The sequence below is a fragment of the Euprymna scolopes genome, chromosome 14 (assembly GCF_053919585.1).
Source record: "Euprymna scolopes isolate OS-2025 chromosome 14, ASM5391958v1, whole genome shotgun sequence".
NCBI lineage: Eukaryota > Metazoa > Mollusca > Cephalopoda > Sepiida > Sepiolidae > Euprymna > Euprymna scolopes.
In genome coordinates this window covers 54,164,309-54,178,604 of record NC_136495.1, presented here as the reverse complement: position 1 = coordinate 54,178,604, position 14,296 = coordinate 54,164,309, and the positions used below count along the sequence as shown (strand labels likewise).

The 14,296-nt window shown below is 34.6% G+C and overlaps 1 protein-coding gene across 1 annotated transcript in view; it reads right to left on the bottom strand.

The window, feature by feature from the left end:
* Nucleotides 1-14,296, bottom strand: part of LOC145293015 (uncharacterized) — a 125,075-nt gene that overhangs the window by 2,092 nt on the left and 108,687 nt on the right. Inside the window, exon 16 of the mRNA XM_080139291.1 lies at nt 13,170-13,571. Coding sequence (XP_079995417.1) covers nt 13,170-13,571 — 402 coding nt within the window. The remainder of the gene's footprint in view (nt 1-13,169; nt 13,572-14,296) is intronic.

The following is a 14,296-nucleotide window of genomic DNA, read 5'->3' as shown; positions in this document are numbered from 1 at the left end:
TGGCACTTGTTAAACATCTCAAGGCCGAGGGGTTCCTGAGATATGACCTTGATCTTTTACAAAAATGTGAATTTTTATGAAGAAGTGATCAACTTTAAAAGATGATATCTCCGTTGTTTATGGGCATACAAAGTTCATTCATATATCATTTTAAAGTACTTGGATAGATCTGTAGTGAACTACTACTATGATGCTGCTACAGTATGCTTCCCTTATTTCTCTCTTTCTCCCTACTCTTCTACTTTTCCCTTCCTTTCTTCTCTCTTAATGTCACCAGAGGTTTCAGCCAATCGGAATAGAAGACTGTCCTGAAGGGAGATACAAAGAAGAAATCTGTCTCAGACATGCAAAAACGATAGAAGCATCAACACGCGACGGACCCGTTTCCCTGGGTAAAGACTTTTATTGAAGAAAATGTACCATCCTTTTTGTACCCCTAAATCTTGGAAACTTTTATAAAACATCATCAATCCTAAAGTCTCGTCATACTTAATTATAACCCGATGTGTTCTTTTCCACAACCGTTCCTTTTCAGCACTCTTGTTCTCTCTCTAATTTCGGAGGTGCCCCAAAAGGGGGGACCGACCGAAATGGTGACCCTTTTTTAAGCATCATTAAAATTTATGGTAACCACCATAATTTGGTGAATGCCTGACGTGCGTATATATACACACAATCTTCAAAGAACAAAAAACGAAAATGAGGAGAACATGGGAGAGTAAAAGAAAAAGAAAAAGCCTTTCTAAAACTACAGTAAAACCTTACAAAAAAGTATATATAAATCCGCTTTCCAAGAAATGCCGATATATATATATTTTTGCTATTTTTGTGAAATGGTTTACGCTAAATAAGGCAAAAACAAATAAACTAAAAAAAAATAAGCCAAAAAAAAAAAAAAAGAAAAACAAATTTTTTTTCATGATTCTCACCAGATAAATTACTAAAATAAAATCTGGTCTAAAAGCTATTCTCTAACAACAAAAGTGACTTTAAGAATCAATACAGAATCCCAAATTTCATTCTGAAACACATACACACCCGCACAGAGAAAAAGGAACCTTCCAGACGCACGTGTGTGTGTGAAGCCAATTTTGGAACACGTGTGTGCATTGATGAACTGAGTTTTTTTTCTTTAAGAACATTGACTATATATTCACACACACACACACACACATATATATATATATATATATATATATATATATATATATAAAAATTTTAATTCACGCTATTTCTCCAAGGACCTGCTGAAATTAACCTCTGGTGAGTACTCGCTTTTCTCTCTTCTTGCTTATCACACTCCAGCCATTTCCTTTAGTCGCAGCTACAAATAAATAATAAAAAAATAAATAAAAAATAATAATCATAGGAATAAATAACAATAATAATAATAATGGCCGCACAACATTAATAATAATAATGGCCGCACAACAGGTTAGCGTAAAACCACCACAGTTTATGGAGACGAGTGTCGAGGGATCGTTTCGATAATAGAAGCTCAATTCCATCCAAATTTTATAGCAAGCCTCACTCTCCCCAATGGTTTACTTCTACTTGTGCAACTGCCATTGCTCAAAGGCAGCATGCATACCACAGATTTAACTGATATAAATCCAGTTCAAACAGACAGAAGTATATAGAAGCTAGAAGTAACGTTAAGAAAGAAATAGCGACAGCTAAGAGAGAATTTACTGATACCACTAAAAAACATATAGAAGCGCAAAAATTAGGAACGCGGGACTTCTGGAAAATCTACAACAGTGTAGTAAATAATGGGCAATCAACAATTCCCCCACTAACCAACAATCACGAGGTTGTTTGCTCAGCAACCGACAAGGCTGATATGCTTGCCAGTCGGTTTGCCTCAAACTCCACACTGGACCCTTCCAACCACCCTCTGCCTGACTTTCCTTTGCGGACAGACGCCACGCTAGATGATCTAAAAATCACCCCTACTCAGGTGCATGCTATCATAAAAAACCTTGACACTTCAAAAGCATGTGGACCCGATCTCATTCCAGCTGTGCTATTAAAAAAGTGCTCAGCCGAAGTAGCTCTAGTTCTCTCCAAACTCTACAACAAATGCCTTAATGAATCTTGCTTTCCGGACTGTTGGAAAACTGCTTCTGTGGTACCAGTATTCAAGAATTCTGGTGAAAGAACTGACCCATCTAATTATCGCCCCATTAGCCTCCTCCCACTTTTCGCCAAAATATTTGAGACCTTAATTAACCATGCTCTAGTCCATCACCTTACAGATGCTAAACTTCTGACTGATAAACAATATGGATTTAGACAAGCCCGTTCCACAGCAGACATCCTCACTGTAATCTCTGAACGTATATACCATTCACTGGACAAAGTGGAGGAGAGCAGAGCGGTAGCTCTAGATATATCTAAGGCTTTTGACAGGGTATGGCATGAGGGTCTCCTCAGGAAAATTAGATCATACGGTATCACTGGTAGAATACTTAACATAATTAAATCCTTCTTAGATAAGAGAAAAATCCAGGTTGTCTTCGACAGTCGTACATCTAAACAATATGATATAAATACGGGTGTGCCTCAGGGGTCTATCCTTGGACCTCTATTGTTCCTAATATTCATTAATGACCTCCCCGACAAAATTGCCTCTGAGATGGGTATATATGCTGATGACACCACACTTTATAACAGGCATGACAGGAAAACAAATGAACATATATCTAAAGAAATGGCAAAAACACTAGAGGATGACCTCCAATCTGTAGTGGAATGGGGACAAAAATGGATGGTCACATTCAATGCTGCCAAGACTAAACTGGTTTCCTTCAATAATTACAAGAAATATTCTCTGCCACCAATAGCAATGACCAGTGACTATCTGAGAGTACATCTTTCAAACTGCTTGGCCTAACGTTCACAGGAAACATGAGTTGGAACAATTCATTGAAAGCGTTGCCAGGGCCGCTGCGAAGAAGGTAGGCTCTCTCTACCGTGCTAGAAAACTACTAACACCTGAAACTATCCTGTACCTTTATAAGGTCACCATTCGCCCATGTATAGAGTATTGCTGTCACATTTGGACTGGTTCATCTGCTACTAGTCTCTCGCTCCTAGACAAGGTTCAAAAGAGAGTCGCTAATCTGATAGGCCCTGAACTGGCATATAGGCTTCAGCCTCTGTCCCATCGATGTAATGTTGCATCCCTCTGCCTTTTCTACAAGTATTTTAATGGTGAATGCTCTGGCGAACTGCAGACACTTGTGCCCCCACGACGTAGATACCCTCGACAAACACAACAAGCAGCTAAATCCCACCCCCACACAGTAGAGATCCCTAGATATAAAAGATCTTTCTACTCGAGTAGTTTCTTCCCCAGAACTGCTAAACTCTGGAATTCTATTCCAGGCCACTGCTTCCCCAACTGTACTGACATGCAGAAGTTCAAGTGTAACGTGAACCGACATCTTGCTGCCCAAATCCCAATATAGTACCCCAGTAGTTGTTGCCCCTGATAGTAGCCCCCCCCTACACCAAAATGGCAATGTGCCTTGTTTGGGGTGAAAATGTAATAATAAAAAAAAAAAAAAATTTTTTTTTTTAAATCTCAGACACATTACGAGTGATGATACTAAGTTCTATACGGTTATCAGCGCAGTGCCACCTAACGTGGTAACAAATATACCTCCAGCAATTCTGCAGTTGCTAAACTATGTGAAGTTAAAGGAGTCTGTGTTGTCTGCATATGAAAAGACTACACCTGAACTCCTGGAGAAGTTGATGAGGACCACTACATTAGCTGGTCGTCCGTCATTATACCTCCAGGAGATGGTAACGGTTGCACATAGAATAGAGGCCAGTGACGAGATAGTGCGCCATAAATTCATACACGCACTTCCAAAGCAAATCGCCCCAGTAATAGCAGCCCACACTGAAATGCCGTTAACGGAGTTAGGTTGACTATCCGACAACTTGACCATTAATAGAAAATACGTCAGTATTTCAGGCCGTTGAGAGTCGAGCTCGGACAAACAACCATATTACCATCAGACAGTCTAGTGAAACCATTCCAGCCGGCCTATGTCCATATAGAAGGAAACAGCGGCCGAAGATATGTAGAGCCCATATATATTTTGTGGAGGAGGCTCGTACATGTAAACCATGGTGTAAGTGGTCAAAGAAAACTCTGCCTAACTCGCGCCCTTCCTCTCCCGCCCCTAGTGATTCGGAAAACTAGAAAGGCGGACTGCATTTGCTCCAGTATTGCCGCCGTTATTAGAAGTTTCTGCTAAAATAGGAGCGTCTAAGTCAATTTTATCATAGATACAGGAGTCAGTGTTTCCATTTTACCACATTCCGTAGTAAATGGAATTACTCTGGGCCAACTCCTGTTCATATCTCTACCGCTAACAGTGAAAGCATAAAATGCTATGGTCAGACAAACCTTGAAGTTAAGATACCCCGTTTGAAAATTTTCCGATACCTAAGAATTCAAAAAGCTTACATAGATTTCTGGGGATGACAGGTTTTTACCGCAAATTAGTCCCTAATTATGCATCCATAATTTTACCACTATCCGAACGGATGAGGTTGGATCCTGAAGCAAAGACCGAGCTTAATGAGGAAGAAACTAATGCCTTCAAAACAATAATAAGCAAATTATCGGAAATTACGGCGTTAGCTCATCCACAGTCTTCAGCTACAGAATATCACTTAGTTACAGATGCTAGTCAATACGCCGCTGGTGCTGCATTACACCAGTTGATAGATAAGAAACCAGTACCTATAGGTTTCTTTTCCAAGAAATTTTCTCAAACCCAAGCCAAGTGTTCCATGTTTGACAGAGAGCTACTAGCAGCTTATTTTTCAATGATACATTTCCGCCACCTTATAGAAGGTCGTCACGTGACATTATTCATTGATCATAAGCCATTATGTGGAGCCTTTTATAGTCAGACACCAGCAAAGTCAGATCGACAGCAGTGACACTTATCAGTGCTTGTTGAATATATTGCTAACGTGGAGTACATTAAAGGAGCTGAGAATATAGTTGCAGACTGTATGTCTCGGCCTGCATTAGCTGTGCAGATAGATGCATGCGACTTGGCTGAAATAGCCCAGGCACAAAAAGGTGATGACAAAATAAAGTCATACACTAATTTGAAAGAATACTATGTGTCAAGCGAAGTCGGCTCATTCCTATGCGATACTTCAACTAAGTACTCCAGACCGTTTATCCCAAAAGAGCTTCGTCAAGTTATTTTCAACAGTTTACATAGCTTAGTGCATCCTCGTATGGGAGCATCTATAAAACTGGTCAAGTCCAGATACTTTTGGCCTAGTTTAGATAAAACGATTAAACAATTCTGTGCAACAATCAAAAGTTCACAGACACACAAAGTCTGCAGTCCAAGAATTTGAGTTACTATCTGCACGTTTCCAGACGGTACATATCGATATCGTTGGACCCCTGCCCTTAACGCGCAATGAGTCCGACCCTTACCTAAGCCCTTACAAATATTTGCTTACCTGCATCGATCGTGCAACTCGCTGAATTGAAGTACAGCCTATGACTGAGATAACTGCACAATAATGGCTCGAAAAGAATCATGGATGAAAGCGATACCGGGGATTCTGCTGGGTATACGTAGCACCCCTAATGAATCGGGCTTTTCCCCTTTTACGTCTGTTACTGGAGCTCCAATATTGATTCCTCAGCAGTTGATACACAAGCAGAGAGTAGGAGAAACTCGAGTTAATAACCAGTACATACGTAATTTGTGTGAATGGATGTCCCAAATTGATGTACTCAACAACGGAAAAGGATATATCCATAACAGTCCCAAAACATTTATACCGAAAGGTTTATCTTCCTGTGAAAAAGTATGACTCAGAGAGGATCAAGTTAGGAAACCATTAGAAGCACCGTACTCAGGTCCTTATAAAGTTTTGACTCGATCAGATAAGCATTATTAGATCCATATGAACAATGGTACTCATACACATGTATCAATAAATAGATTAAAGCTGTACATAGAACCAACTAGTACTAATAAAATTAGACCGACGGAGAAGGCACAGATAAACGCCGGTACTACTAATGATAAACTTATTAAGACAGATGATATCGACAAAGTTGAAGATAAAATTGCTGACACATATAAGTCTAAATCTGGTAGGAAAGTAACATGGAAAAAGAAAAATGAGTACTTTTATTTTTAAACAAATTTAGGCAATACACATATTTAATAATTCTGTGGAGGGTACTTAATTCCGTTATTTGGAGGGGGACTCGTGTAGTGAACTACTACTATTATGCTGCTACGGTATGCTTCCCTTATTTCTCTCTTTCTCCCTACTCTTCTTCTTTTCCCTTCCTTTCTTCTCTCAACGTCACCAGAGGTTTCAGCCAATTGGAATAGAGGACTGTCCTGGAGGGAATACAAAGAAGAAATCTGTCTCAGACATGCAAAAACGATAGAAGCATCAACATGCGACGGACCCGTTTCCCTAGGTAAAGACTTTTATTGAAGAAAATGTACCATCCTTTTTGTACCCCTAAATCTTGGAAACTTTTATAAAACATCATCAATCCTAAAGTCTCGTTGCACTTAATTATAACCCAATGTGTTCTTTTCCACAACTGTTTTTTTTCAGCACTCTTGTTCTCTCTCTAATTTCGGAGGTGCCCCAAAAGGGGGGACCGACCGAAATGGTGACCCTTTTTCAAACATCGTTAAAATTTATGGTAACCGCCATAGGTCTATAATTTTATATGGGAATATTTCATTTCAAGGTCAAATTAAAAAAGTTGACCGTGACCTTATTTTTAACCTAAATTATCTCAAAAACCGTTTTATCAATTTCTTTTAAATTTTGACAGAAGATTTGTCTATCTTATGGCAGTATATATTCCAAATTTCATGATGGGACCTTCACTAGAACTATCGTTACAAGCGTTTTAAAGAAGTGGGCAAATTCAAAATGGCAGAATGTTGTACCTTCGACTTCATATAAAACATTTTGATATTTCCCAATATGATCAAGTTTGATATCTTTGCAAAGCTATTTTGATGCTGATTAATATTTACATAAAGACCATGGTCAAAAAGTAAAAAAAAAAAAAAAAAATTCTGTTGATGAAGCTGAATTTTCTTCATTTGTTTTATTTTTTATTTATTTATTTTTTTTTAATGCAACACAGATTTTGTTATGGAAAATAGTGATATTAGTGTTGAGGCAGTTAATCAGAATCTAGAACATCTAGAACTTTTTTAGGTATGGACTCCAAAAACTTATATGTGACAAACCAATGAAAAGTAGTATTTCAAACTTATGTGCAAAACGATTCCAAAAAATGTTAAACATTTCTTTTGCTTGTATTAGAAAATATGTAGAACATTTATTTTTAAGCTACTAGTGAAAATAAAAGCTAAGAACATAAAAATATGATGTGGATTTATTTTAACTGTGTGGAAAAACCCATAAAACATGACCTTTTTCCTGCCCAGTCCTTCAGTATTCACAAATCTGACAATAAAAGATATTAAAATACTTTGGTTTTTCAGTAAGTGAAACTTTTATCACTTCTGTTAGACATCTTTTAATTTTTGAAGTTCTCAATATATGTAGTAGAGGGATTGTTGAAGATAAAAAGCAATAAAAAATTGTTAAAAAGTAATATTATTGAAATCGTTTTGCCAGTTGAATTTGACTTGGAACAGATGAGACACGAAAATTCATGCTACAAGATCGGCATTTTGCCAGTCACCATAAAAATGTAAGTTCTATTTTCATTAATTTTATGTAGAATTTTAGTAGATATTTTTATTAAAATAGTGAACCTGTAGGAGCGCTATTTCTACTAAAAATATTTCTGTTTGGTTTCTTGCTATTTTTCAGTGGATTATTATTGAATGGACACTTCTATGCAAGATTATTAAAGTAAAAAAATTAAAAGTTAATATTTCGACATTTGTAAGGGGTCCTCACTTTTTAGTTCCGACGTTATAGTAAATCGATATCCTATTTTGTAAACAGGGAAATGAATTTATTACTTTTGCCTATTTTTTGTACTTTTGTATTTTAGGTACTGTGCTGAAATAACGTTATTATTATTCGAAAGCCATTCTTAACTTGGAGAGGGGAGGGTGTTTTGTAAGGACCTCCAAACGTTTGTGAAGAATTTTGTACATAATCCCTTGATGTCAGACTTATGTTTATTTTACGAAAATGAAGAATCAACAAGTGCAGAGCAAGAAAACTTTGTAACGACAGAAGCAACTTAATGCTTTTTTAAAAACCTTTGTTTATCTTCAAACGGCAACTAATAAATAATCTTTGTTATAATTTTGTTAGGTTTTAAGTTTTACAGTTTAATGATTAGTAATATTATAAACATTTATATATTAACTATAAAATACGGTTTTACTAAATATTTACGATTGTTCCTCTGGTTAATTATGGGTTTCCATACTTTATTTGGTAAAAAGGGACAAACTAGAAACCGTAGTGATCTTTGAAATAGTTTATTTTTTGCACAATAATATTTTTCAATTGTCTTTACTCTGGTGATGAAATAGATGGCAAGAGTCGTGTTTATATTATAATTTAATATTAAAATAAAATTTAAACACAGTTTGTTTTTAAATCTATGTTGTCATGGAACATTTTGAAATAATGGAGTTTTAATTTTTTTTTAATTAATTAACTTTTAGGAATTTTTTTTTCTTCATAATTTAATGGGAGAAAGAAACGTTATTTTAAAAAAGGATATAATAATATTAAATTTATATTAATTTTTTAATCCCAAATTTAAGGTAAGTTTTTGTTCAATTTTTGCATTTAAAATGTAAAAAAAATATTTTGCATTTATTGGAACTGTTATCGTTCATAATAAATAGTAATTTCGATTGATTTAAATATATTTCATTAAGATTTTGAAAAAAAATAAATATAGAGGTGGGGGACATGCATCAAAAAATATTTCTTCTATATTTTACAGAAAATTTCATTGTATATATAATTTCATTCTAAAATGGATAAGTATCGAAAACTTCAGAAAAATCTGACCATTAGTTGATTTTTGCTAGATTTATAAAACACAGATGTGTTTCACGTTCGGAATGCTTACTACATGGGAACGTTGTTTTAAAGCATTATTTATGTAAACATGAATTTTCGTCTCGCATTTTTATCAATTTCGTACAGGATCAATATCTGATAGAATCGGTATAATTTCAAACATTTCTCATGAAGAATCAAGTGCAGAGCAACAAAACATTGAAAGAGAAATTATGACTCAGTCGAAAGAGAAGTTCAAATTCTGACTGTACTTCCAAAAAGCTGGAGTTTAAGCAAAATACAAACAGAATTTGGCACTACATTGTATATGGCGAAACAAGCAAAAAACTTGTGAATGAGGAAGGAATCTTATCTTTGCCAAATACACAGTTTACTAGATTTCCACAAGATACAATTAATAAAGTAAAGCAGTTTTACAAAAGTGAAGAAGTCAGTCGAGTGCTGCCTGGGAAAAATGATTACAAGACTGTTTTAAAGGTTGGGGAACGGGTTCAGGAACAAAAATATCTTGTTCTCTGTAACCTGAAAGAGGCATTTAAATTATTCACATCTAAGCACCAAAAGAAAATAGGCTTCTCTAAATTCGCCGAGCTTAGGCCAAAAGAATGCATACTAGCAGGTGGTGCTGGGACTCATACTGTTTGCATTTGCACAATCCATCAGAGTATAAAGTTGATAATTACAGGATCTCATCTGGCTAAACTGACTGAAGGAGAAAGTCATCATTTGACAGATTACAACCAATGCACACTTGCTGTTACATGCAATGAAGCATCAACAAATTGTTACTTGGGTGACTGCTCATCTTGCAACAAACTGATGGATGATTTTGTTTTGTATATGCAAGAAATTTTTCAAAAAAACTCAATTGATGATTTTGTATACAAACAGTGGTTATCAACTGATAGAACCATTCTACAAACTATCACAATCTACAGAGGAATTTATTGAAACTTTCCATGCAGGCCTTCAAAAATTGAAGAAGCATAATTTCATTGCTAAAGCACAATCAAAATTTTGTTCTGATAGAAAAGTTTCTTTTTAGTTTGAAGTCTTAGCAATAGCAGATTTTTCTGAGAATTATTCATTTATTTTGCAAGATTCAGTTCAAGGATTCCACTGGAATAATGATCAAGCTACATTGCACCCATTCATCTGCTACTAAAGAAATAGAATTGATCTTGAGCATATTAATTTTTTTATAATATCTGATTGTCTTAAGCATGATGCAGTAGCTGTCCATTTGTTTCAAAGAAAGGTTATAGAAAAATTAAAAGAAATTATAAACTTTAATGTACAAAAAATGATATATTTCTCTGATGGGGCTGTTACACATAAAAATTTTATAAACTTTATAAATCTGTGCAACCATAAATCTGATTTTGGTATTGATGCAGAGTAGCACGTTTTTGCTACTTCTTATGGGAAAGGACAATATGATGGGTTAGGTGGCACTGAAAAAAAGGTTAGCAGCAAAAAAGCCAGCCTGCAGCGACCCTATAATGAACAAATAATGACACCAAGGCAGCTGTATTTTTATGCAATAAAAAATATTTATGGAATACATTTCTTATATTCCTCAACTGTAGAATGGACAAAGGAAGCAAACATTTAGAAGACAGATTTAGCAATTTCTCCACGATTATAGAAATACAAAAATTACATAATTCATTCCTGTCTCTCAGAGAGAAGTGAAAATAAAAACAGTGTCAACACAAAAGAAAGAAAGAGTAGTTTGAATCACAAAACGGAACAATATGGAGTTCAAAGACATTAACGGATTTGTGACAGCACTTTATGAGAGAAATTGGTGGTTAGGATGTGTACTTGACAAAAATCCAGATAATGGTGAGGTGAAAGTGCCATTTTTACAACCAAAGGGACCCTCTCCATCTTTCTATTATCCATCACATCCAAATATATCAATTTTGAAATATTATGATATTCTTAGCTCAGTTGATCCAATAACTGAAACAGAAATATCTTATAAACTTTCCAAAAATGAGAGGAAAAATGCATCATATATTTTAGAAAGAAAGATTATGAAAAAAAAAAATCTAAATAAATACTTTAATGTTCATTATTATAAAAATGTTTCAGTAAAACAGATTTTTCATTTTGAAATGTATCCTAATGAACACATGTTGATTTCTTGTGTATATAGTGTATACTTAAGACTTCTAAAAAATGTCAAAGAAACTGTTTACCATCGCCATCAAATGTTTTTTATTCTTTTGATAGACTGGCCTTTTGGTCAAGATCAAAGTGTAGTATCTGTTCTTCAGATGCTGCACTTCATTTTCTTGTTCTCTTTCGGTGGAGGAGAAATCCTTCACGACTGAGACAATTTTTATTTTTGTACCTTTTCTCCACGTTAAAAAACGACCCTGGTGTCTAACTCTGTCCCGTGGGGAGGCATAGTAAATAGGTACTATAACCTAATTAAATCTGAACGCACTTTTTAGAAATTTTTATTACATCACTTTCTGTATCAAAATCTGTGTTGTAAGAAAAGTATGAAAGTCATAAAACAGAATTTGCATAAAATTCAACATGTCAAGAATTTTTAAGAACATGTATTTTAAAAATTTTTCATTGAAAAAAATTACCAATAAACAGAAATTGCCTTTCAGTAGATTTAGAATATTAATCATCGAGAAAGATTTGTTCACCATTGAGATCACATGATTTATCGAATAATTTAATAAACTCTTAACACCTTTCCAAATTCATTTATTATATATCACTTTTTCCATAACAAAATCCGTGGTGCATTAAAAAAAACGGTGCTTATGCACTTTTTGAACCACGCTTTTGTTCAAATTGTATTTTCAGCTTAATTTAAAGTTTTATGATATGTTCTATTTTATAATTAAATTGTTAGCTGAAAGTACACATTAGTTACAAAACACCCTCCTCTCCACATGTTAAGAATAGCTTCCGAAATAATATTTCAGCATGGTTCAAAAAGTGCACAAGTACAAAAAAAAAAACAAATGAAAATTCAGTTTTATCAACAGAATTTTTATTTTACTTTTTGACCATGGTCTTTATGTAAATATTAATCAGCATAAAAATAGCTTTACAAAGATATCAAACTTGGCCATATTGGCAAATATCAAAATGTTTTATATGAAGTCGAAGGTACTACATTTCGCCATTTTGAATTTGCCCACTTCTTTAAAACGCTTGTAACGGAAATAAATAAGATGAATAAAAATTTGGAATATAACTGTTTTGTTATATATATATATATATATATATATATATAACAAAACAGTTATATTCCATATATATATATATATATATATATATATATATATATATATATACACACACACACTTTAATTTAAAGTAAACAATTTGTATAGTCACGACAAAGACAGTGTCAATGTTTCGGTCAATGAATGACCTCACCAGGGGATCCAAAGTTCTTTTTTCATCAGAAATATAGATAAAGCTAAATAAAGTTATAAAAGATGACTTGATCGGCTTTGTGACACACTTAGTATCATGAAAAAGCATTGAGCAAAGGACACCTTCCATAAAACTTTTGCTTCAAATAAACTATCATGGATATTTCCATGCATGCAGCTAGCCAACTACTTGGACAGAAGCACACCAGCATGGATAATGCTCCTCAACCTGCACGTTAATAATTAAAAAAAAAAAAGATAAAGACTTACTGTATATACTACTAAAACCCAATGCATTTTCTTTGTTTAATTTTTGTTTGTAATAGATGTGTAATGCAAGTCTTAAAAAGAGGTGTAGTTCTAAAGACTTCGGAGGAAGATTGAATCTGGACATAATAGGGAAATGTGTGAAGAATAGACTTCGATTTTATGGTCATATTTAAAGAATGGATGAGAGTTCTTGGCTTAGCAGATGTAGATCAGTTGCGGTAGTATAGTCGGGGGAAGACCAAAGAAGCCATGGGTGGAGGTGATAGAAATAACCTGGAGTGAAAGAGGAATAAATAAAAGCCTGGCGAGAGGTAGGTTTGTTTGGAAGTCAATTTCCAAAAACCATCCTACACATGCTATCATGTAAAACAAATGGTAAACTGATGATGATGAAAAAAAAAAATTGTTCTACATCACCTGGTGGATTTTTGCCTTCGACGATAATACAAGCCTGGCAGCAGAGTTGCGCTATGACTTCGTCATAGCAAGCATCATTGCCTTTTGTGAAGACGAGTTTATGACAATACTCGTAGAGTTCTGTATTCACAGGTGGACATTTTGCAAGTTCCTTTTGCTGTTCTTCTGTCACATAGTTTTCAATCAATGGTTCTTCATTCAGTTTTGCTGTGTAGCTTTTCAGAAATAATGCAACCTTTCTTAGCATGGCTGAATTGAAATAACTTGAGCGTTTATGGCGATGCGAGTACCTTCTCCTGCATTTGTCCGTTTTGGGGCAAGTTTCACAGCAAAAAGAAGCGTAATGTTTTGCATGGCACCCACCCTGATGACAGTTGTACTTCTCTCTACCAAAAGGACAGCCTGAGGAAAAAAAAAAAAAAAAAATTATATCTAGATATAAAAAGTCAATGTCTATGCTATATAGTCTTTTTGTTTTGTTTTAAGAGGATGTAAAATAGTTTTATATTTCATTCAGACAAATAATGAAAGTAAAAATAATCCTAAACAGTGCCAGATAGAAACATCTAGGATGATATATAAATATTGTTAGTTCTATAATAATCCTGGGCAAAGCCAGCTCATATGATATACATGTGTATATGTGTATATCTATATATCTATAAAAGTGAAAATGTCTGTGTGTCTGTCTGTATGCATTTCCTTACACAATAACTCTATCAATTTTCGGTTTACAGACTCGAGATTTGACATAAGGTGTATTGATATTTGGAAAAATCTTTTTGATCGGTTTTCGGACAGAAATTTGTCTGTTAAGGGGTCAAAATTCAACGATTGGATCTTTGAGAACTCTACCAAACTCCTCCGACAATTTTGGATCTAAACACTTGAAATTTTAGATATAGGTTCTTTAGACATGGATCAAACTTTATAATTTGATTTGAGCCCAAAACAAATGCTAAGGGGTCAAAATTGGGGTCAATGTTAAAAAAAATTGACCTTTGCGGCCTCTACCAAATTACTCAGGCAATTTCTGGTCTAAATATTTGAAATTTTACATAAAGAGTATTCAGAGATAGGACAAGCTTTTTAATCGGTTTTTGGCCGAATATTTGGCTGCCAAGGGG